The sequence below is a fragment of the Nyctereutes procyonoides genome, unplaced genomic scaffold, assembly GCF_905146905.1.
Source record: "Nyctereutes procyonoides isolate TBG_1078 unplaced genomic scaffold, NYPRO_anot_genome, whole genome shotgun sequence".
Classification (NCBI taxonomy): Eukaryota; Metazoa; Chordata; class Mammalia; order Carnivora; family Canidae; genus Nyctereutes; species Nyctereutes procyonoides.
Window position 1 is genome coordinate 7,914,573 of NW_026575117.1, and position 26,038 is coordinate 7,940,610.

Below are 26,038 nucleotides of genomic sequence, written 5' to 3' on the forward strand. Positions count from 1 at the left end.
CCCGATGTGGGACTCGATCCTAGGGCTCCGGGATCATGACCTAAGCCGAAGGCAGATGCTCAACCACTGAGCCACCCAGGTGCCCATTTCTTCTTTTTTTTCTTATCTTTCTTCTTCCCTTCTACAACCTAAGCCTACAAATACAGCTAATCAGGGAGTATGGCAGAGATGGACCCTGGGAAAAGCCTCATGGGCACCCTTGAAGGCTAGCAGAACAGATCCCTGGGAACCTGGCCCAGAGGAAGCATTCATTCAGGCGGAATTAGTGAGCATTTGTTCCAACTGTCCCATTTTACAGATGTGAATGCTGATCACTTACCCAAGAACATCTAAGCACCTAGTAGCAAAACTGGTATAGGATCCACGTTCCCTCACCCGTGATTCAGTAATTCATTACTTCCCAGTGAGAGTGCAATTCTTTGGTTTGTATCGGAGTCATTATCAAATAAGAGAATCTTGGGAGTCCACTTGTTTGGTCACATCACTCCATGTTCATCCTTCCCTTTCCCTTTGTAGTGAGCTTGGTAAGTGACTTCTCAATGAATCAGTCTGCAGATTTGTATCTGTAGTCACTCTCCTTCAGAATTTCAATCTCTCCTATCACACCAAGTATAGTAGGGAGGTTAACTGCATGGATTCTAGAACCAGACTGCTGAGTTTGAATTCTGACTTGGCCGCTTATTAGAAGCGTGAACTTGTAGGCATTGCATTTAGTGTGCCTCGGTTTTCTTATCCTTGAAATGGGGAGGGTAAGGATACTTCTCTCATGGGATTGAGGATTAAATTAGATAACACACGTACAAGTGCTTTGAACAGTGCCAGACATGTAACGACTAGCATTTATTACAAATGTCCCATAATTATAATATGAAATAGCCATAAGAATACTTCATCATTATCTATTTATATCCAAAGGATATATGAGTGATATAATTTAGAAAAATGGATTGACATTGCCCCTGGTACAGCATAAATAGAAACAGCTCCTTGATGCTTGGTAGATTTTGGTTCAAAGATTTGGAAAAATGCAGTGGCTTGGATAGATAACTACATCTGTACTTTTTTCTGAATCAGTGCCATACTGGAAAATTATATACTATTTCTCTTTAAGAAAATCTTATAAAATTAAGTCTTAGCAAAGACTTAATTATGTAGCCATTGTTGGAATATCAAGAAAATTTTAGAAAGGAGAAAACAGATGATATACTCATCCCCCTGCCTGGCCTAGTTTCATTTTTACATATTCTCTTCATTCTTTTCCCATATATGTGCATATTTTGCAGAGTTTCTCATATGGAAACTGAAATTCATTTTCGCTTTATATTATATGTAGTTTTGCTTTCCTATATTGCCATCAGATTTTCTTTTAATGTTATAGCATGTCTTATTTTTTGGATGCCTCCCGTTTTACTTAACTAATCTGCCTATTAATGACATTAAGATTATTTCCAAGTTTTTGATATTATAAGAAAAACCTCTTGAGGGAATCCCTTCTCTGGAATCTTCTTTACAGTGTCCCCCCCAACCTGCTCCCCCATAACCACCACCTTGAGGAATGGAGGCTGGGACCAGCTATCTTGGCTTTATATTCCTACCCCCACCCCCATTCCCTTCCTGTACATTCCTGCTTTTCTCCTCAGAATATGAGGGCCAACTACCTAGCAAAGTTACTGATTTTTAGGGAAGTCTTTGTCCTTGATTATAGGTCTCTGCACACATTTCAGCTGTATGTGTGGCACATGTACCCTGATAAGGCATGTGTGTAAATCTTGGGCTTTGGTGGGCAGAGTGAGAAAGTGTGGAGGCCCCACTCAGTGCTATTAAAAAACAGAAGCCATCGTGGAAGTGGATGAGCTGACAGGGCCAACACCACCTCATTTCGTAAATATGAGTCACCCCCAGGTTCATGCTGCTGATAAGACACTTTGAAAGGGACATCATGACGACAACAGCACAAAGCGTTAGATGTTGTGAGATGCTGAGTAATATGTGTTTGTGGGCTCCCCCCCTTCCCCCTCTTCTCAAACCCTGGGGTTTTAGGGCAGTGTGGAAGCCTTCGGAGTGTTTCAGCAAATGCAGTCAAAAGAATACATCAGAATGGAAAGATAATTCCCATTAGTTCTTTTTGCCAAATTGAGGTAAAATGCCCTTTAAATAGGAGCTAATTCTCTGACAGATAATTAGCTTGTCTTCCTTGATAAGGTATGTGAATTGGATTGCATTTATTATAATTAATCCTGCATATTATGTAAAAATGCATTCGTCTGCCCTTATTAGGTGGATCTCTTTATTCCTACCTTGAGGGTGGCTGGCACCCCCCCACCCCAACTCCAGTGAGAATTGAATGAATTGGATGCATGTCAGGATGTTGGGCAGCTCTCCCTCACCAAAGTTAGGACCCACAGCCGAATGTGGGGCGCCACCATTAGAGGAGACAGAGCTTTCATATTAATATCTGCATCATTTCAAAAAACAAACAAACCCTTGAGAATGTTTTGGGACTTGAGAACTGGATGCTACAGAGCTGCCTAAATAATTGCCTTAAAATCAGTCCCCAAAGAGTGATATTCTTCTGGATTTACAGTGAAGAACTTTTTCCAGGGAGTGAAGGGTGGGGTTACTGGTTTAGTATACTTAGCTGGTGGCTGGGCAGTGACTCTGGGGGTGGCCCAGGGTGAGGAGGGACTCCTCAGTGACTCAAGGAGCCAAAGCTCCTCACTGTGGTCCCCCCCCGTCAGCCCTGGCCATTCACAGCTCCTTGCCACATCCTCATCTGGCTACAAGGCATTTTGGGGCATCTTGTCCCAGTGAAAACTGTTGCTCATAGTCGCTTGATTATGCCCATTTTAAATATGTGTTGGGGAGATATGGGAGCATGGGAATAAAAGAGCAAAAGGATAATATGGATTATCTCACTGAGAGTCTCTACTCTAAGTTGAAATGTTTCTTTTCTTGAGAAGATGGGGGCTGTTCCATGTTCTGTGGAGCCAGGCTTCTGGCATCTTAGATTGTAGTTGTTTGCCACGGCTCCTACCTGTGTGTGAGCATGTGCACGTACATATTTGAGTTCACATTTATGAAAGGGGGTGGTATGGCACTGAGCTTTAACTCCTTTAGTGGAAATAACAACAGCCATGATCTCTATCTCTGCTTTGCAATATGGCAGCAGGGAGTCACATGCGGCTACCGAGCCTTTGAAATAGAGCTAGTCCAAATGGAGGTGTGCTACACGTGTAACATATATATTGGATTTCAAAGGCTTTGTGCAAAAAGGGAATATAAAATTAATAATTGTTTTAACATGGGGCACCTGGGTGTCTCAGTCAGTTAAATGTCCAACTCTTGATTTTGACTCAGGGGCATGATCTCAAGAATTTTAGCCCATTGGTAAGAAGTGTGGGTGGCCTGGACCTCCTGAACTTGTGGCTGGCATCTGAAGGGAGGATAGTTTTGTTGGGGACTGTGCCCTTAACTTGTGGAATCTGTGCTGAGTCTATGTTGTTATTATCAGGATTGCACTGTAGCCTTCCAAGAATACACACCTTTCATCTGGATATACATGTTAGAGGCGCAGTGATTGGGAAAGTAAAGGACTGTACCTTAACTCGCTTGGCTCCCTAAGCCCCATATAAAGGGCAACAATGGCTAGTTCCATTCTAGACGTGTGAAATGACTCAGCCTTTGAGTCATTAACCACCAGTCAACACTTTTGACCACCAGGCTCAGCCTGGAGACAGGGAAGTTTCTGACACCACCACCACCAGTACCCTACAGCCTGCAACTCTTAGGGTCCCCTCTGTGTCTTCATTTCCCAGATAGCACCCCATGGTGGTGACATACATGGGTACCAGCACTTCCCTGATACCAGAGATTCCTAAATAGTAATGTTGGGATGGAATTCCTTATAGGAAACTGATATAGGGTGATGCTATGAGTAAGGGGTATTTTGTGGGTTTCTTCCTTTCTTCTTCTTTTTTAATAGTTTTCATTGTCTAGAACCATACTTTTGTAGTATGTGTTCCATTACATCTCATAAACAATGTATTCAAATCAATTGTATTTTCTTTGGAGGCTTTTGTTTGGATTTGAAAACCATGATCCCATGTGTTTTGTCCATTTATTTTTGTTTGGTTTCTCCTTCCCTGCTTAAAATAGACACTGTCTCTTGCTTGTGGTCCTACGAACCATTACCCTTCTGCTCATACTCAGGCCTGGCCGTTGTCCTGTAAGGCCTTTTAGGTCACCAGCTCCTAGAAAGTGAAGTCTTGCAAGGTCATCTTGGGGCTGCCCTCGAAGGCACATTTCTAAGAAAAGAAAAACTTAAACTCTGTAGTGATTGCAAGGGAAGATTCCTTTACCAGTGAAAGCTGGGAATGGGACAAAAAGGGTGCTAGAGTTCTAAAAGAGGTCTTTTGAAATACCCAAGATGACTCGATTTCTATTTAACTTGGACCAGTCCCGAGCACTTCTCATACTGCCACTATGCCAGGATTGATCTTCAGAGCTGTTCACGTTACCTCTTAAGCAGCTCTCCCCACCACCCTCAGTGATTGTGGGGTGTCTGTCAGTTCCAGTTTCTAAAAGGGCAATTGGATCCTCAGAAACCACTAAAGAGGTCCAAAAAATTAGACATTCTATTCTCAATCATTGCCTCTCACCTTCTAGAGGACTAGAGGTTGTGAGGCCCCTTGTCCACCTTCCATAATGTTACTCCTGTGAAAGAGCAAGGGTTGTGACAGCTCTTTTTTAGAGAAGAGGAAACTCCTGTGTTTGAGGAAAAACCTCTGATGATGTGATCATGCTTTAGAATGACCATAAGATTAAGTCACTTAACCAGACGCACATGGTTAATGAGAGGGGTCAGAGGAACCCAGAATTCCTGATTTTTAGATCCAGCATTGTGTCCCTTCAACCTGAGGCAGAAGAAACAGCCCTCAGGGTGGTGAAGACCCTCTACCTGAATTGTCTATCTGTTCCTTCTCACCATGCCCAAGTGGGAGGGCAGTTAGTTCAGAGAGGGCCAAGTCAGAGCCTGTTGAGATTTGTATGCTGGGTACGGAGCCCCTGGCCCATATTCAGTGCTTGGTAAATGTGTGTGGAACTGAACTGGGGGCCCTTCCGTGGTCCTGGATATCCTTCAGGTGAGGCATGCCCTCCTGAGCTGCCTTTTCTCCTTCATGGCTGCTTTCCATCTCCACTGCTCATCACTCATATAGCATGTCCAAGGGGGAGGCATGGGGAAGAGAGAAAACAAGTGGAGGGCTAGAGAGGGAGGGAGAGGGGGAGAGAGAAGCAGACTCCTCTGCTGAGCGGGGCTCAATCCCAGGACCGTGAGACCATGACCTGAGCTGAAGGCAGATGCTTAACCGACTGAGCCACCCAGGGGTCCTCTCAGTAGGTTTTTCGTCACTAGAAGTCCAATGCGCTATCCATTGCGCCACAGAGCCAACTTCTCAGTAGGTTTTTAAAAGATTTCTGCCAATTTTTTTGTTAAGTTTCCTTTAATGTTTCTTCATTTTTCCTTCTTTGTCTTGTTAATATTCAGAATACACACACACACACACACATTTTTTTTTTAATCTCTCAAATCCCCCAAATTATGCTGAACCACACATTATAGGTGCTTGTCAACTAACTGGCCTTTTCCCATGTCATTCATTTCAAAGGCTATGTAATCTAGAAATATTTCACGAGCACCTCCACAAATCAGGTATTGCTCTGGGCGCCAAACAGTAAATACCTTTATAATTTCCCTTAAAAACTACCAGCATTAGCTCATTAAATTCTTGCAATAACCCTATTGTTGCCTGTTGGCACTATTATTAGTCACATTTTACAAATGAGGAGACCAGGGTACAAGAGGGGTAAGCAGCCTGGCCAATTCCTACTGCTGGAAAGTTGTGGAGGCAGCTCAGGCCCAGCACGGTGGACGGTCAGGCTCGGTTTCCTCGAAGACAAACAACGTGTCGACATTCTTGGGTGGGGGTGGGCTCACCACCTTTATAATAACAGTACGCAAGTGAGGGAATGACCAGTAATTTCAGGTTGTGATAAGTGCCCTGAAGACAACAAAACCTTGAAACTTGATGCTGTAACAAAAGAGCGGCCTGAGAAGTTCCCTGTAAATTGGACTTTGGGAAGAGCCTCCCGAGGAGATCACACCTGATTGAAGGCCTGAACCACCTACATGAGTGAGGATTGAGGGGAAGAGGGTTCCAAGAAGAGAGAGCAGCAGGCCCTCAGGCCCCCGATGAGGGGGGGCAGACCACCCAGGCCTCGCAGCTCTGAGACAGCTTCTCTCTCCTTCTTGCCACCATCCCTCCATAGCTGGTTTATCCAAGCTGTGTTGAAGTTAGAGAGTGCTAGCATTTGGAGCACAGATGATCCAAACTCCTGATTTCATAGAAGTGGCAACAGAGGTCTCCAGACTAGAACCCAGGATCCCTTCAATGTGGAAAGAAGGGCTGTGCTTCAAGTGCTGGCTGTTTGGACTTTTGTCACCCTGAGCGATGTGGGACATTGGCATGGCATTCAATGTGGCCAGGACGTCTGATGGTGCCAGATGTGGGGTGCATCCCAGGCCAGCGCCCCATGGCACATGTCCCAGGTTGAACTGACCACTCCTTGGCTGGCCCTCCCCTGAGCCTCAAGTCCGGGTCCGCAGTCTATCATTCCAGCCCCCCTCCCCAGGGATGCACTGGTCTCTTGGTTCTTTCCCCCTTAATTTCAGAAGGTGGCCCACTAAGTGGGGACGTGCTAGCTTTGACCTGAGGCCACCTCGTGTGTCTCTGGGTACTCCCAGGCCTCCCCTGGCTTCCGGCCCACCTTTCCGAGCTCAGCCCTCCCTGCGTGGTCTGAGTGTGGGGCACGGCAGGCTGGGTGGAATCGGTTGCAAGTGGTGCTCACGCCTGCTCTTTCTGGCAGTTGATCGTTAAATGCTCGGGCTTGCTTAGTTATTCTTGCCAAATATAGAATTCAGCTCTGTGACTTGCGGAACTTGTTGCTATGCCTTTTGTGAACTGAAACATTGGTTCTGTAAAACAACTCAAATTTTGATGTTGACACTTGATCTTTCCCCCTGCCACTTCCTGAATTCCCTAAGCTACAGCCTTTGACCTCTAGATCATATGAAAACACGTCGCCAGAAAAGCTGTTTGCTTGGACGTGGGGCTCTCATTCAAAGCAAGCTAAGATGTGCACGGGACTGTCGGCGAGGTGCTGTCCTCCCCGATGGTAGTGAGGCCACTCGGACTTCACTTGTGTAACTTTGCCTTGCTTCCTGCCTCTCCTCCCCTCCTCTTGTCATGGATGTTTCTAGATGACCTTTGGTGAATGTAATTTCCAATGAGAATGTTTCACAGTAGAAATATGCTCTCCCTTGAGGCTTGCTCTTGATATTTCTAGAGATTTATTTAATTGGACTCTACTTAAATCCCATTGGAAAACATACTTTTGCTGTGAAGTTGTGATGTGTTTAATTTGGGGTCTAAGACAAATGTCGGTCCTCAGGGGAGCTGGACTGTTAGCAGCAGGGCTCCTTTTGTACAGTGGGGTTGTTTAATGAATAGTTTCACTGGGCTTTCCTCTGTTTGTTTGTTTAGCAATGCTTCATTATTTAAACTTCTGCACTGAAAAGCAAAGAATGTTTTCCCTCTCTTCAGAGAATTAAACAATAATGGAGAGTATCTGGTTGAACTCTTGGGAAAAATATGGCTTTGTGTTTTATAGCACTCTCCTCCTGTTAACATTCTTCCCTCTGCAGCCTTCCAGTATGATCTCATGGATTTTTTTTTCCTCTCCCTTAATCCGCCTTGATGGATTAACCGGTATTGAGCTTTTTAGCGAACAGAGAAGGTGTAGCCCTAACATGGGAGAGAGCAGCCTCCCAAATACACAGAAATTGTCCAACAAAAATGTTCTTCAGCCCAGAAAGGTGCTGCAGGAGGCCCTGGGTCAATGCTGATCCACAAGGAGTGTGTAACCAATGACGTTCGTGTCTTTGGGAAGGGAGTGGGGTGTCTCTGCTTGTGGCTGGCTCGTGGAACTAAGGTTCTGGATGGTTCCATGGACTTGCTTCTGATGGCCATGCTGATCCTGCAGGCAGCATCCTCATCTTGACCTTAGAATGTCTCAGGTTTCATTTAAAGATATGATAAAACTTGGTTTGGCTCCCGGGGGCCAGGTTCCCAAATAATCCATGGGCTTGGGTGTGGCTCTTTGAAAGTAGGAATTATAATTTATATTTTTAAAAAGTAAGCTATATTGGTGATTAAAAGTGGAACCATATTAGTCTGCAAAATATCATAGGCAGGTGCATTTAAATACTTTACTCTCTCACAGTTCTGGAGGCTGGAAGTCTGAAATCTAGGGGCCAGGATGGTCAGGTTGTGGTGAGAGGCCTCTTCCTGGCTCATAGACAGCCACCTTCTCGCTGTGTCCCCACCCCCCTGCCGCCCCCCCATCATTGTGGATGGAAAGTCACCAAGCTCTCTGTCTCTTTTTACAAGGGCACTAGTCTCATCATGAGAACTCCACCCCCATGACCTCATCTAAAACTAATTACCTCTCAAAGGCCCTATCTCCAAATACCACCACACTGGGTGTGGAGGGAGCCCTGGGGGGTCTGACTTCAACATGTGAATTTGGGGGCATGGGGTGGGGGACATGGTTCAGTCCATAGCAGGACTACAAAAGACATATTTTGGGAAAGAAACGGTGTGATTTTTGCCCAGGTTTTGGAGTATAGGTAAATTGCACCATCTGGTAAGTTCATTTTTTTCCCCCTTTCTCTCTTGATGCCTTTTTCTTTTCAAACACATAATAATCCCATATTATGGACTTCTGAACAATCAAGAGCTTCCTGCTGAACTTAGAATAAAATCCTCACTGCGTAATGTCCCTAAGAGGCCCTCTGCAGAGTTCTTTGACTTCCGCTGGTCACTCCCTCCCCTTGCCTGCTCATTAGGCTCCAACCATTGGGCTCCCTGGAGTCACCACTGGGCTAGGGATTGTCCTGCCCTTGCCAATGGTGTGGCCTCTCTGCCCTTTACCCGTTCCCCAAGCCAGCCCTTCCCTTCTCATCCCCGGAGAGGCCCTCCCAGAACCCCATCTAATTAGTTCCCTCTCACAGCACCCAGAAACTGGAGGCCATCTCATGGCCCTTATCATAATTAATCATTACCTTTTTCTTTGTGTGTTTATATGTTTATCATCCATCTCCTCCCTTGGACCCTGACCTGTGGGGAGGGTGAGAGGTGGAGAGAGGGAAGGGGCATCCACCGCATGTCACTCAAATCCCGAAATGTTCTACAGGGCTTGCTCTTAGATAAAAGAGATTATAAAATGGAAATGTGCTAATATCTCTGGCTTGTCTGCTAAGGAAACCCAGAGACTTGAGCTGAGTGTTTCCATCTGGTGTGTCTTTCTCCCTGGGAGCTGGTGGGTCTGTGCTGAGACTTGGGGACGGTTTAGATGTGGAGGGTTAGAGGAACCAGAAGGAAATCTGACCTTGCAAGTCTCCACTAGGAACACAGGGCTGGAACTCGGCTGTCCTTGGGCCACACCTTGGGCCCCACACACCGAGCCTGTATTTTGGCAGGCACACTTGTTCGTGGAAAGCCACTCACCTGATGGACTCCCAAAGCCCTGTCGTGGAAAGAAAACAATTCCTTTCCCTCTGGTTCATTGGCATGTTTGTTAGTGGGAGTGAAGTTCGTTCTAGAGGCAGGTGGACTCCCCGTGAAAATGAGGTTCCGCAGGGGGGCCCTTCGGACGGAGTGGGAGGCTGCAGGGGGCGACTGGACCCACCAGGGCTGGCGGGCCGCTCTGTCCAGTCTGGGCCAGGCTGAAAGGCTGACTCCCAGCAGACGGTGACACCCACCCCTGCCTTCCAGGTGGTTCTTCTCAAACCATTCTGACAAGATGGGGAGAGTGGGTGTCAAGGTGGGGTTCTCACTAGGTGCGGGGAGAAGGGGCCGGACCTACCCTGGATTCTTTGAGCATAGGTTTCAAAAATAATCTGCGGATTCCTTGGCAGGCCAGGCGTCACAGCTGTTCCAGGTAGACTCTTCCCCCCCTTCTGGTCTTCCTCCCTAATTCTCCTGTTGGGTTTCTGAGAGAGGGAAGGGGCGGGGGGGGGGGGGATGCAGAGGGAGCCAACAGGTGCTGGCGGTGCAGAAGAGGGGCTGAAGGTGGCCCTTCCTAGTCCCAGTGACTCCTGCAAAAACCTGAGGGGGGTTCCGGGGCTGTGGGAACTCTGACACCTTACAGTTTGAATCCCACTCACATGAAAGTCATCTGCTCATTAAGAGAACACGAAGCTGTTTAATTGTTGTCTTTGTGGAAAATTACATGACTGTCATCAGCTGTTGCTTCTGGCAGCCCTTTCTGTTCTAATGTAAATACATGAGGTCACAGATTTAAGGAAACAGGCTGTATTTATGTCCTTGTGAAGTAGCCTCTCAAACAATCCGCTCCTGTTATTCAAATATGCACAAATTAGACTTGAGGTATCCTAAACCCTGGTTGCCTGTGAAAGCCTTAAAGTGGGGGTGGCAGGAAGGGGACATTAGAAGCGCACCTCCCGTGGTGGGAGAAGGTGCTTTTTTAGCACCCTGGAGCTCTGGAAGCAGCCAGAAAGAAGGTAACCTAATCCCTGGCCCTGTTCTGACCCATCCTGCAGTGAGGGCATTTGGATGCCTTCCCCCCCACAACCCCCAAGGCAACTTCTGAGCTGGGAAGTGTGGAGACAGAGATGGGGACAACTGGGGACAGAAGTGTGGTGACAACTTCTGAGCTGTCCTCTGGTGGGGACAGAGGGAGAATCTTTGCAATTTGGACAGAACCGTGCCAGGAGCAGCGTTTCCTGGAAGATATGTGATCAGAGCTTCATTTTCAACTTTTTAAAAACACGGTTCCTCAGTCATTGGATCCTTCTGACTCGGTTCTCGTTTTTGAGATAACTATTTAGGCAGGGATTTATACAAAATTTTCTTCCACTGAGGACATCGCAAAGATCTTATACATCAAAGAAGGAAGCAATGCATTTTAAAACATAGGAAGGAAGAGCCCCCAAACAAGTGAATGATTGCAAATAGCCGTAGAAGTCTATAGAGACAGAAATTAAGCTGAGAGCTCTTTGCAAATTATACAAAGACTGGGAAGGAGCAAGTTCTTGGTATGCATTATAGTCAAATATTAGCTTATTTCCAGAATGCTAGATTTTATAATCTACCAAATTGTGGGAGCGATGGCACAGAATCTGAAGGACACACAAATACATAAGTTACTTGCGTTACAGTGACTATACCAGCAATGTTTATTTGGGGTAAAAATCAGTGATCTAAATTATGATTTCTGTCCAGCAGAAAATCCAACGAAAGGACTATATTGTTCACTCAAATTTGGAGTAAATTCTAGTAGAAACTTTTCAGGAATTTTCTTCAAAACATAACTAAATACCACTTGGTTAGGTTAAATAATATCGAATATAAGAACAAGAGTGGCCTTCAGTCTGTTATAGGAAGATGGTTTTGTGAGGGGCATTCTTGAAATAATTTCTACCTACAATTTGTCAGTAAGTAAAGTTGACACCAGGAAACTCCTTTTTTATCTTTTAATGTTCGTAAGTTATTTCCAAAAAGGAATTGATCATTTATCTCAATATCTCTTCCCTACAGTGTTTGGTATCAAACATATCAACAAACCACCTGCCCCCCTGTGACATTTGGTGAAGCCTTATGTACGGAGGGATTTAAATAAGACTATCCCTGTTCTCCAAGAACTGAAAATCTATTAAAGCTGTTCATTTAGGTATGCATAGGAAGAAAAAAATGAAAAAAATAAATATTCAAAGTGCAGTTTTAGTTGTGAAGTGAGGCTGCATGTGTACATATTACAAATGCTTAAACTAAGATTTTATACAGTGACCCTGAGCAAAATTTTGAACATCTCAACTAATTGAGGAATTATAAATAGAGAAAAGTTATACATCCATGCAACACAATTTTTCAAGATCTGTTTCTAAAATTTCTAGAAATCTCTATATATGTGTATGTGTGTATGTATATATGTATCTCCAGAAAATTTGCCAGGAATGCCTTTAGCCCATTTGGATAACCCTATTTATATTCGCTCTCCATTCTATCGAAACCTTAGAACATGAATAACTAGATATAATGCAGTTTCCAGTGGAGACCACCAACCACCAGACCCTGTTCTGTGTGCCATCTTCACCTGTGTTAGTGAAGTCTGAGCTGAGACCCAACAGCACGGCATATGACCTTTACGAGGGCAGAGCTGCAGGCAGTGTGCCCTGTGGTCTGTGCTTTGGCACCCTTTCCCTTGCTCAGGACTGGCTCTGACAGATGTTCTTTTCCCCGTGTCTCTAAACCAACTGTACCTTCCTTCAAGGTCCCACCTCTAGCTCAACCCACTCCTTTGCGCTAGAGCACAGTCATCCTCCTGCACCTGACCACCTGGGTGCTCCTTATCTTTGTGGCCCCACTGACAATCCTTATCCAGATAGCTACAGGGTTTGAATACCTTCTTAAAGACCAGGATGGATGTTTTACTAGCAGTTTCACCAAATCATTACAAGCTAGTAGTTATTCCTGTTTTAAACTTAAGGAAAACGAGTCCAGAAACACCCAGTAACTTTCACAAAGCCACACAGCTGGCATGGGGCAGAGCCAGTATTCTGAATCAAGGCAAAGCTTTCCCCCTGCTGCCTTATATATCATAGACCACCTTCTAGAGTTGGCTTTTAAAATATATCTGTAGAAAACTTATATCTCCTATCAAAGACACCAGACCAGGAAAAAAACAAAACAGGTCACGAGGCAACGTAAATATATCTTCCTGGAACATTTAACAATTTTTGTCCAAATCATCAATATGTCCTCAGCTGGATTCAAGATCCTGATGTTGTTAAGAATGTTAAGCTTATGTCTTTTCACATATTGGACATTTCACATATAAGTGATGAAATGTCATGATTGTAGAGATCACAGGGAGACTCATCACTGACTCATGGTCCCACCGACCAAACTTCTGGACCCAGCGTCCCAACTCTGTCTCTTCCCTGGATAACAAAAGTGTTTCTTAATCCCTTTGTTTCTTTGTATACCTACTTACATAGTGCTCTCACCTGACTCATCCTCGCTCTTTTCTATAGCCGCCCCATCTTGCCCGGGGAGAGGATCATAAGACGGTTTAGGGGACACCACCTGGTGTCATTGAACTTGAAATCATTCCTGCTGTAATATACAGTCTGTGGACTAAAAAGACAATTCCATGTAAAACAAACAGTAACAGTTTCCTGGGTGGATCTAGCTGGTATCCCAAATATTTCTAATATTTCTCCTATTAAGGTGGGTGATTTTCTGCCTTGAGTATGAAGTCACCATGACCCTGTCTTTGAAAGTTTCAGTGCAAGAAGCCCAACGTCCACTCCAGTTTACCCAGGCTTTGTTTCTTCCACAAGGATCCTGGAGTATGTACAATCTTGAGAGTCTGCTTTGATGTACTGTGGTCTCCATGGAGGACCCACCAAATGGCCCCGCGAGGGCCCATTTTACATTAATCTCTCTCCCAGTTGTAGTAATGATATATAACTCATGTAGCATTTTATCCATTTGAAGAGGCCTATGAGGTAGATACCAGGGTGAACTATATATTTTGGATGTAGAGACAGAAGGGCAGAGAGATACTAAATAATTCGCCCAAGGTAACACTGCTAGGTAGCGATGGCAGCCTGGATTTTAAACCCCAATCGTCTGGCTCCAGAGTCTGTGTTCTTAACCACTATCATCAAAGTACCATTTTACTTTATATAGGACTATTCAGGGACAGCCTGGGTGGCTCAGCAGTTTAGCACATGCCTTCGGCCTGGGGCCTGATCCCGGGGACCTGGGATCCAGTCCCATGTTGGGCTCCCTGCGTGGGGCCTGCTTCTCCCTCTGCCTGTGTCTCTGCGTCTCTCTCACTCTCTCTGTGTCTCTCATGAATAAATAAATAAAATCTTAAAAAAGAAAAAGACTATTCACCCAGGCTCAGTCGGTTGAGTGTCCAACTCTTGATTTCAGCTCAGGTCACAATCTATCTCAGAGTGGTAAGATCGAGTCCCACGTACGGCTCAGCACAGAGTCTGCTGGAGATTCTCTCTCTCTCTCTGCCCTTCCCCTTGCTCGCACTCTCTCTCTCTAAAATAAATAAATGCATCTTTCTTAAAAATTAAAAAAAAAAAAGACTAGTCACCCACTAAGAAAAAGTAGACCAAAAAAAGGGGGTGATCAGTATGCTCTCAGCAAACTTGTAGAAGAGCTCCTTTTTATCCCCCCCCCCACCTCTCTTTGGGTTTTTGGGTAATTCCATTTGCTGACTTTCAGTGAGAGTTCTCCTTACATTTCTGTAAGGAGAACGTTCTGGAACGTTCACTTTCCAGCTTAGCATGAAACCAAAAAGCATGTGTGTATGAAAGTGCTGTTCATCTTCAGAATATGGAAATCTCTTGCTCATAGATTTTGCATTTGGATGTGGTTCCTTAATTTGCCACCCAGAGCACTGTTCCCGGTCGCATTACAGAAGGCTCTTCTGTTCCTGGGACTGCAATAGCCAAAACAGCACCAGGAGCTGAAACCAATCTACAAAGAGCTTTCCTGCTAAGACTAGCCTCCGTTGCTTCAGTGGGACTGTGGCCTTGCTCTTGGAAGAACCCGGGACTTGTGTGTCTGCAGATTTTTCTTTAGGGGTGGAATATTCTGTGTTGTCCCTGTTCAGAATCAAAGTGCTGACCATGCTCCCGTTGGCAGAGAACCTAGGTTTCAGATAAGGTTTGAAATGTTTGCCCCCGGCGATGTGGCTCATGCCTTGAAAATATTTGCACAGTAACTGCAAGCAATCGTGTGCGTAAGAAGATCGCCCTGCCTGGTGGGGACAGGGGTGTGGGGGGAAGGGATGGGCCAAGAGCAGTTTTATTTAAAACACACTCCTCCTCTGGAAAACAAAACAAAACAAAACAAAAAACAAAACAAAACAAAAAAACCCACCCCACACAGGAATTCAAAAAATATGCAGTTTTTTTTGGGAAAGCCAAGGCAAAACAAATGAAATCAGATCTATTTGCTTAGGAAGGAGAGGGTGCTATTGTTTTCTTTATGATAAAAGTATATTATTTAGATGTTAAAACTGCTCAGATACATTGTCCCTACTTCTTTTTAAATTTTAAAAGTAAAAACTCTAGAACATTAGCTTACTGATCATTTAGAGGCTTTATTAAGCAAGGGAATTTTTTTTAAAGATCTTTGAAATGACAGTTTCCAAAAAAATAAAAAATAAATAAATATAAAATGGCAGTTTCCCGAAGTAATGCAAACCAAAAAGTGCTCACTATGGATAGATGTTTCAAAATACTTTATTTTTACTAACCGGTCTGATCCTCAAAACAGTCGTGTGAGGTAGGGATGACTATTATCCCTGTTTTATATCTGGGGAAACTGAGGAACCAGGAGGTAGGAGATTTGCTCAGGGTCTAGCAGCTAGTGTCGCCCGTGCTGGGACTCAGACCCAAGCCATGTGGCCTGAGAACCACTGCATAGCACTTTGGGTACTCACGGACCGCAGTGGGGACCGACCAAAGGGAGACAAGGACAAGGATGGTGAGGAGAGCAGGGAAAGAAGACTTTATTTATCAAATGCCTGGTTCTACATCAGCGTGTTCACATAGGCTGCCCACACCACAACTCAAAGGGTGGGTGACATTATGCCCACTTTGCAGATCAGTAAACTGAGGCTCAATGAGGGATGTGATTTGCACCAGGACTCAACAGCTCTTATGGGGCAGAAGGAACATTGCAGCCTGGACCTGTCTGCCTCTAACATGTATGCTGTTAACCACCAGCTACCCTGTCTCCACCTCACTTGTTAGTTATCCCATGAGAATGTTCTTATACAATAATAAGGAACAGAACGTAATCAAAGCCCCTTGTCAAGTGACCAGGCAGTTTGGCATATGGTGGGGGGAGGGTGGGGGGCAGGTGGTTGGAAGAGACAACCACATTAGCCTTAGGGTTCCCTCCTGGCCTTCCCCAGCTTCCAGTTCCAATCCCCCAGAAGAAGGAATCCATCCTCCCTGCAGACATCTCTCTTAGGGAAAAAAAAAAAAAAAAGCCACCATGGTGAGACTTGCCAGGTTCATTTTGCTGGAAGCACCATCCCGGGAGCCTTGTGTACCTGCTGGTTGTGGATGGCGCGACCCTTACTGCGAACTGATGCCCACGCTGGTCAGCGGACCAACAAGTGAACTGGCCCCTATTTCTTCCTGCCCCTCAAGGAGAATTGCCTGGTGCAAGCTCATGCATTCAAGTCACAATATTTCCTTTTCTCTCCTCCCTGTCTCTGAATATTCTATGAGCAGAGTTCCCGCGTGGCTTAAACACGCAATATACATGTACTTCTGCACGTGAGCACCCCCTGGGACCCGGAGCATTCTGTGTCTGTCTGTCTCAGATTCCTTCCTCCCCTCCCCCAAGGGCTTTTTTCCCCCATTAGGCAAATGGAAGGCCCATGCCACCTGTTAGCATTACATCATTGGCTCCCCAGAACACAGTTGCACCAAGGGCCTTAAACAAAGTAGTTCTTCTTGTATTGTTTGTACTCAAAGAGCTGATATCATGCCAACTGATGTCATTGTATGTCTTTGTGTAACTGCTATGGCAACTGGGCAGGTGGGGAGCCTCCAGCTGATGTCATTGGGAAAGGAGGTGTAGAGACAGAATTTTAAAAAGCTGTATGCTGCTTTTTTCTGTGTGTGGGTTTTTTTGGCATGCATTTTTTTTTTTTTTAACTAGCTGCTTTTAAGACAAATTACAGCTTGAGTACCCTAAATAAGAACGGACAAAATCCACCCCCCACCCCTTTGAGACTTCTTTTGAGTTTATTTTGTTGTTCTTTCCTCTCATCTTATATGAAAAAGTGTAACCACTGCCTTTTTTTAAGGAAAAAAAAAAAAAAAAGCAAACGAGGCTCCCGTCACAGAGTTGGTGTGAATTGTTTACTTGGATTTTATGGGGGCAAGGCTAAGCAGATTTTAAAGTAACGCTTTGAAGTCTCTTTCTCGTGGAGTTTGTAATGGGGACAGTGGGTAATTTCAATTTTCCTAAAAAGTAGTCACTACTGAAGTCTTTCTGGTTTTCCATTTCTTTTGTCTACTTTAAAAATAACCTCTTAGGGCCCAGACAAACTTTTCAATCATGATTTCATAGAAGAGTGAGCTAATACTATGTAGAGGCAGAGTGTAATTCTAGAAATCCCTGAAAATGAATTTATAGCTCTTGTTTTTCTTCTCAAGAAGCAAAAAATAGGGTTTGGCACTCACAGATGAAGTGGCCATAATATTACCCTCTTTGAATGATCTTTGTGTCATCTCTGGGTCTTAATGAAAATATGACTTACCTGGTCTTCATGCCTAGCTGGATGTGTCGTGGGTGAGCACAGCCCTGAGACTCAGTCTAGGCTATAGTCTGGAGCTTCCTGCCTGTAGATGCCAAAGATGAGGCTTGAAATGGGGAAGAGCATGTGCTAATGTTCAGTATCTAGTGGATAGATAGACTTCCTGTCTTTATTTCAACACAACCGTATCCTGTCCACACTTTGTGTTTCCGGCCTTATCTCCTAAAACTATCAAGACAGATATCAGGCGTCTCTCAGACGGCATGAATGTGGTCTTCTGGAGGCTTTCAGCTTACAGGAGGTCACTAACTTCCCTCTCCTTTCAAAAGAAAGGCAAGGGTATGTAGTTGTTTGAAGAGAATTAGAGCCCACTTGGTAGGAATAGTATCAACTCAGATCTCCTAGCCCTTACGTGTACATTGTGTCATTTGACCCTTGTGATAATCCTTTAGACTTATCCATGTGTGCAGTGCATCCATGCATTAAAGGAAAAATTGAAACCCTAAAATGTGATTCATCAATTCATCAATTTCCCAACTTAAGCAAGTGTTCTTTTTCGCACGGTCCTTGAGCTTTGGATCTTGTGTATGATGAATGTTTTTGAGTTGGCTTTGTTTCATTTCACATTAAACAGAAACATTTTCTTTGTTTTCACATCCCTCTCACAACTTTTAATGGCTACTTAATATTCCATGGGAGGAATGCAATAACTTTTCCTTTTTTAAAAGTCGTTTTTTGTTCTTGGCCTTTTGTGTAAAACAGGTAATGTAGTAAACCTCTTTGCGCATCTAGCTGGGTATCTTTGGCCAGATCACTTTCTTAAGCTATATTCCCAAAAGTGATGCTGCACTTGTTGATGGGGAGGTTTGCTTACTTTGCCTGCATTCATTCATGCCAGACTCCCAACTGCACTAAGAGGTAGATGCTATTACCCTCATTTTACAGATGGGGAACCAAAAGCACAGACAGAGAAATTAACTTGCCTAAGTCACAGAGCCAAGAAGTTGTGTTACTGGGACTATAGCCAAGGTAATCTGGGTCTTCCAAGGTCCCTGTCCATAGCTGCCCTGCTGTACCGGGAGCAAACTTGTCTTTCTGGGTGAGGTAAGCTTATGGGAGAGTGCAAGACACATGCCTGTAGTGCCTGAGGAGGCTGGCCATGCCTTCCCTGGCCCCCAAAGCACAAGGTTCTATGTAGGCCACTGAGCATATGGCTCTTGGAGGCAGATCAGATCTGCTGTTGATGAAATTGCCTGATGCTGCAAACGAACTCTTTCCAGGGGAAGGAACATGCCACGGTTTGCGGAAAGAGCACATTTCCAAAGTACTGCATGCAGCAAGAGCCTCTGAAGCTTGTCCTGGATCCCCAAGTGGCCTTGCATTTTTGTTAAGATCTTATTTTTAAAAATGTGCATCTGCAACAGTGCACACCTACTTCTATGGGGACAGTGGCAATTTCTGCTGGCTCTGAAGTTCGAGGGATGGTCATTCTCACTCTCTTTTGTGTTTGCTCCAGGTGGACTTAGCAGTTTTAAGCAGAACCATGAAAACCTCTGTGACAACTCCCTCCAGCTCCAGGAGTGCCGGGAGGTGGGGGGCGGTGCGTCTGCAGCCTCGAGCATGCTACCTCAGTCCATCCCCACCACCCCTGACATCGAGAATGCAGAGCTGACGCCCATCTTGCCCTTCCTGTTCCTTGGCAACGAGCAGGATGCTCAGGACCTGGACACGATGCAGCGGCTGAACATAGGCTACGTCATCAACGTCACCACTCACCTGCCCCTCTACCACTACGAGAAAGGCCTGTTCAACTACAAACGGCTGCCGGCCACTGACAGCAACAAGCAGAACCTGCGGCAGTACTTCGAGGAGGCTTTTGAGTTCATCGGTAACTATCTCCCATGGGGGCCTCTCATCCTCCACCTTCCTTTCCCCTCCAGCTTTTGCTTTGAGATCGAGGCCAGGGTTTATGCCAGCCTTGCAGAAAGGCTGCCCTGGGGTGTTTCCAGGCTCTTCGGAGTCACAGCCCACTGAATGCACAGGAGCCACTGGGATGGGTGTAGAGGAACAGTGATTCAGTTAGGTCTCATGAGAAGGCGGGAAGGGATGAGCGTGGATGTGTTATGTCTCGGAATTTCAAAAGAAGTGATAGGGAGGAAGGCACTGGAGGCCAGAGCTGGCGCTGGGGCTATCTGGTCTATTCCATGTGTGTCGGAGCCTTGCAAGAAGTAAACTGCAGTGAAGACACCACCTCCAAACTCACCCACGCCTCCTCCTCCTTGGGTTGAATTAATTTGCGGTTGGTATGGCTTCTTTACACGAGGTTGAGGCCAAGGTGGCATTTGCTGGAAGGCTGCCCCTGAAGAAGGTTTTTCAGTAAAACGGTGCTTAGTGAACATCGTGACCTGTCACATCAGCACAGAGGAGGCAGGAGTGGAGGGAGGGCTGAGTTGTTTTTCGCTTTCACCTGCTTTGTGTCCAGTCTTAAACACTGGGTAGCAGAAGGGCATGAGTGTGACCATTAGCGAGGTGGTACTAGATTTCCTAAGACTTGCCCAAACTCGCTGAAGTAGGAAAGGTCAGGTTGTGTAGCCTGAGCAGTTCCCAGGGAGGGGAATCCTAAAAACAGTAGACTTTAATCTCCGGGAGGAAGGAACCACCAGCCGAGCCCTAAGCCTAATGCCAACTTTTGCTGCTTCTATATAGCCTTGGACTGTTTTAAGGCTCAAGTTATCATTTGAGGGAACACCTGGCACTTAGCAGACACTCAACAATTTTTTCAAGTGACTCCAACCTTTGTTACCACAAGAAGGTGATCCAGTACTTTTCCTAAGTAGTGTAGCAGGTCATTACTGGCCTCTGTCCCAGGAAGAATGCACTCATGTTTGGTGTTCCTTTATCCAAAAAACGCCTTGGGTCTGATAGATTTACTGTAGATTTGGCAGTTCTGGTCATGTCACCTGGCTGTTTTCCTTGCTAATTAATTGTGCCTTCAGTGCGGGATCATGGACTATTACTATTCAATCTGGAAGGAAATTCTGAGTGGTCTCTGAATTCGGAAAAATAAAATGACTCCTCCAAGATTGTAAGAATTTTAGTGTCAAAGGGAGCAAGAGTGAAATAAGTCAATCGGAGAAGGACAAACATTATATGGTCTCATTCACTTGGGGAATATAAAAAATAGTGAAAGGGAATAAAGGAGAAAGGGAAAAAAATGAGTGGGAAATATCAGAAAGGGAGACAGAACATGAGAGACTCCTAACTCTGGGAAATGAACTAGGGGTGGTGGAAGGGGAGGTGGGTGGGGGGTGGGGGTGACTGGGTGATGGGCACTGAGGGGGGCACTTGATGGGATGAGCACTAGGTGTTATTCTATGTTGGCAAATTGAACACCAATAAAAATAAATTTATAAATAAATAAATACATACATACATACATACCAAAAAAAAAACCCCAAAATAAATTCATACATACATACATACAAAAAAAAAAAAAAAAAAAACCAAAGAAGGGAGCTCAAAACCCAAAGAATCCAAGGCTCTTGACTCTGAAGCCTTTCTACAACATGCTGGGCTAACGTTTCCAATGCTCTGATAGTTCCCGAATGGAAATGCTTGTGGATTCAAAGACACTTTAGATTCTTTATTAATAATATTTGAATCAAACCTTGGGCCCCGAGGAAGAAATATTTGTCACCAGGTAGATGAGGAACTTTCTGGTTGATATATGATGTTATGACTGCAATTTTATCTGACTTGATTCCAGCTGGGGGAAGTTCAGAGATTGTTTTCCATTTAATGAGTAGCATCAGACATGCTTGTCCCAACAGGATTTCAAGCAAGGCACCTGCATTCCTTGTAGGTTATTCAGGCTTATCTGATTTTTTGAAAGGAAAAGCAAACAAATAACAAATAGCAGTTAACCTGAAGAACAATTCGGCATCACAGCCTGCATAGGTGCAATTTGATTTTTGTTGTTTCCTTATTAGATAAACTGAAATCATATAGTCTGGCTTTAGGGGAGGCAGCAGTTTTTGGAACCATAATGACGTTCACTGAGGGTCTAATATAAACTAAGCAGAGCGTATGTTTAGGGCCTAACTGTGCCAATGTATTTATTCCTGAATTGGATGATATTATTCCCATGTTCCCTGAGCCTTGTTAGTGAGTATTACTCCCATTGTGCAGAAAGGGGGGTTGAAGCTCGGGGGAGTTGGGTGACTCACATGGAGTTACTCATCTAGCGTGTAGTAGAAGCAGTAGTCAAACCTAGCACTTTGCAGCTCATCTTTCTGCCACCATGCCTGCCAGTCTTGGTGTGGAGGTCAATAAATACTGTGTGCTGAAGAGAAGAAATTGCAAAAGGGAAACACTTCCTTCAAATACTATTATCTATGAGAAGTAAGCTTAATTCATAGATTTTTAAGATGGAATTTTGCATGATGTTTCTTTTCTTGGTCCACTGCAGGGTAGCCAATAGAAGTAGTTTAAGTTAGGGGCACCTACCTGGCTCAGTTGGAAAAGCGTGCAACTCTTGATCTCGAGACCATGAGTTCAAGCCCCACATTGGGTGTAGAGATTACTTAAAATAAATAAATAAACTAAAAAAAAAAAAGGTTTAAGTTAGATCACTCCTCCTTACTCCCCTTCTCTATTCTTTGTCTAATTGGCATTTTTTCAGGACTGCTTTCTTGGGATGCCTTTGAGTCTAGAAGTGTCATTAAGAATCCATTTAGGCAGTGCCCACAAGCTACTCTCCTGAGCTTCTAATATATCTGAAAAGTATATCCAGTGTTGCTTCTTTCAATGGCTCTGATTTCTGGGCCATCACTAGAATTCCTCCTTCTTTGTCATCATCACCGTGTTGGAACAGCATTCATGGATACGGGGTGCAGGTGGGGGGCGGGTTGGACAGTTCAGATGTAGGTGATGCCTTCTGCCTGAGCACTGCAAGTCTGTAGCTACATTTGCAACAGTAGGCTTTTCTGGTGAGAAGCCAAACATAGCAACTTTCTGGTTGGGTTCTGTTTCTTTAACCTGAGAGTTTAGTAAGACTGAAATCCTTATCCATTTAATACCAGTTCCTGATACAGGGAAATTCTATAATAGAAAGGAAGAAATGTTTGTTTCTCTATCCCAGCTGGGACAGACATTGTTAACAACACTAGTTTTGATAAGCTGCACGACTTAGGATTTGGAATTATCATCCTTAATCAGAAGGGTCTGCTTCATCGGTGGCTCGCTTAACATGCAACGTAACTGTGTTGTAGCTCTGGCTGCAGTAAGTTGCCATCACCTGTGCAATGAACTGTTAACTGTGGTTTCTTCACCTCGTCCTCTCTTTAAAGGTAGAAATGTAAATTCTTATTCATGCTAATATTGCTTTTAGCCAGTTCTGGAGGTTGGTTGCAGCATAAATCTACACAATTAACTAGTCAATTATACTTCGTTGTAAAGCCATTTGAATTTATTTATTTTTTTCTCTCTACAAAATATAGTGTTGTCAAGTCGGGGTCAAAGCTAATCGCTCTTTTTCCATGTCTTTCTTCTTTCCTGCACCTCTTGGCTTTCTCCCTTTTCCCAGAGGAAGCTCACCAGTGTGGGAAAGGGCTTCTCATTCATTGCCAGGCCGGGGTGTCCCGCTCTGCCACCATCGTCATCGCGTACTTGATGAAGCACACTCGGATGACCATGACTGATGCTTATAAATTTGTCAAAGGCAAACGACCAATTATTTCCCCAAACCTTAACTTCATGGGGCAATTACTGGAGTTTGAGGAAGACCTGAACAACGGTGTGACACCGCGAATCCTTACACCAAAGCTGATGGGCGTGGAAACGGTCGTCTGACAAAAGTCTGGATGGAAAGGATTACTGGTCTCCATTAAGAGATGAAGAGAAAGAAGGATGGATTCTTTCTTTTCTTTTTCTTTCTTTCTTTTCTTTTCTTTTTTTTTTTTAGATGGGGGTAAAGTTTGTGAATGGAAACAAAACTTGTTTAAAAAAACTTTTTATTTTTAACAAGTGTGAGAAGAATTTATCTTTTGATGCCATTGAGATTTACTTCCCATGAACTGATAAAGCAGGGAGGCTAAAAGAGTAATTTTTTTAAGCCAACAATAAAAATATAACAAAACTTGTTTCTTCCCCCTTTTCCTTTTAAGCTATTTGTAGAGTTTATGATTAAATAGTCTGTGCAGGTTCATAGACCGAAGATACTACAACTTAAACAAATTAAAAAGAACCAAAAGTAAGAGACAGAAAAAGCATTGAATCACGAAGGCCTGAGAGCTGCCTGGGCCATCCACACAGGAAACAAAAACCCAACCAAACCAAGCCCTGTTGTGCTCACTGGTGCAAAGAAAAAATCAGGGCAGCTTAAGTGGTCTAAGAACCCTTCGCATTCTTTAAAGAGACAAAAGATACTGTTGATTTTGTGTGTTTCATACTCTGGATTATTTTTCCCCCCTCTTTGGGTTTAAGAGATTTTTTTTTTTTGAAATAGCAAGGAACTGACCATTATACCATATGCCTTCACTGGCTTCTTGTGCAATAATACGGTGTTTTGAGTGTGCAAACAAGTTAGAGCTGGCAGCCGGATAATAGACAAGTAGTGCAAATTTGCCAGCTTGGAGATTGAAAGGAATTCAATAAAAATCAATTACTTTCCTTCCCACCTTTTTTCCTTTTTTTTTTTGGTTTTGATTCTGGTTACAGTGCCATAAACCTTGTTACATATGTATATCAGAATGTAAAAAAAAAAAAAAAGACAAAAATTTATTTAAAAATATTTTTCACAAAAAAACAACAACAACAACAACAACTTGATGTGTTTCTGTTGATTGTGTAAAAATTTATTTTCATTATATAAATGAAACTCATTTTGGGATGTGTCTTTTTTCCTCCTCTTTTCTTCAGCCCAGGGACAAGCATCTCTTACCTCTGGTAACTTGTATATGTAGCATAATATACACGTTTTTATGGGGGGAAAGAGAAAATACATATTTTGAGAAAGGGACAAATATTCTCTGTTCCCAGTGTGAAGCAGAGAGAATTAGCAAGGAAACCGAAGAGCTCCGGTTATCAATCTGCCCAGTCATCATCCCCTCTGCTCTCACAACCCTCTACCCTCTCCTGCAAATAGAATTCCTTCTGCCTCAAGAGAACCTCAGGTGAAGTCACCTTAGAGGTAGGAGGGAGGTTCTAGCCCAGCCTTTGGGCCCTGGGGATCAGGTCACTGCCAGATTGATTGGTTAGAATTCTGTGGACTTTCCAGCAGCCCTCTAATAATTATTTGTGACCATCTGCCATTTAGGGGTCTTGACGACCCCTCCCCTGCCCCCTTGCCACTCCCCTTGCCACTTGCTCACTTGACATCTTTGGGAATGTGTACCACGGAGAGTGCAAGGCAGCACATTGCTATTTCCTACTCTCTTTTGCCAGCAAATTGAACCCAGCTCCGTGAGTACAGCTTTCCTATCACACTTGGTTAATATATAGCTAGTGTTTCATGGGTTCCCAATCCACAGAAAAGAGGGCGTGGGGATGGGGGAGGAACATGATCTCAATGTTTTCTACGTTTTATTAAAATACATCTCTCGAGGGACTTGGCCATAGGGAAGAGTCACAGCAAACTGAAATTTGCCTGGGGTGAGTAACAGAATTGATGAGTTTGGGCACGTCCAGTTCTAGATGACTACATTTGACATATTTTTGTGAACATTGCTTAGAAATATATGACAAAATATTTCTGACATTTATGTTTTTAAATAGCTTTTCTACTGGAAGTGAAAAAGAAAAATGAAGACTGAATTTCACAGGAATTAACTGAGAGCTGTTTGAATTATTTTTATGACAATTAATCAGGTGAAAAGTTAATTTCTCTTAACAGTGTTTTCTATTCTTCAGACTAACAAGTTCCTTGGTGCTAGAGTATTTTAAGAACTCAGGTTGTTATATAATTAGTGATTTAAAATACATGGTGTTTTACTAGGCATTTCTTTTCATTTATTCTAGATCCAAACGTTAAATTTCTGATAGAGCGTAAGACTTTTTTCCTCCTTTCCTATCCTTTCCTTTCCTTTCCTTTCCTTTCCTTTCCTTTCCTTTCCTTTCCTTCTTTCCTTCTTTCTCTCTCTCTCTCTCTCTCTCTTTTAACAAAGCAAGGAGAGGAATAAGGACAGTTTCTGTTCTTTAGCTACATGCAAATGATTTATGCTTTTTGAACTTGATGATTTTGAGAGAAAGACTGTCCTGGGGCAGACAGGAATCCTGCCAACCCGCATACCAAGAATTCTGAGAGAGACTCTGGTCTTTTTTGCTAATCTGTTTTGAGTCACTTAGCCTCTATTTCTTCATGAGGAATGTGAACCACTTCATGAAAATAAAAATGGATTAACCAAGCTATTGCTCTAAAAACCAGACTCCCCAGGTTTCTGGGCCTTGCTAGGTGCCTTGGCTAACTGGGATATAATTGAATGTTGTCTACCTGAGAAAGCAGAGTGTCTAACTGACCATGCATCATTCTCAGCATCCAGCAGTGGTTGTTTTGTGCTGAATGAATGTAATGATTCAATAGAGTTAATCTGTT

The 26,038-nt window shown here is 43.9% G+C and overlaps 1 protein-coding gene across 1 annotated transcript in view; it reads left to right on the plus strand.

Moving 5' to 3' along the window:
• Nucleotides 1-24,329, plus strand: part of DUSP10 (dual specificity phosphatase 10) — a 38,271-nt gene extending 13,942 nt beyond the window's left edge. Inside the window, exons 3-4 of the mRNA XM_055334087.1 lie at nt 18,965-19,336; nt 23,033-24,329. Of these exons, the coding sequence (XP_055190062.1) occupies nt 18,965-19,336; nt 23,033-23,298 (638 nt within the window). The 3' untranslated portion in view covers nt 23,299-24,329. The remainder of the gene's footprint in view (nt 1-18,964; nt 19,337-23,032) is intronic.
• The last annotated feature ends 1,709 nt before the right edge of the window (nt 24,330-26,038 follow it).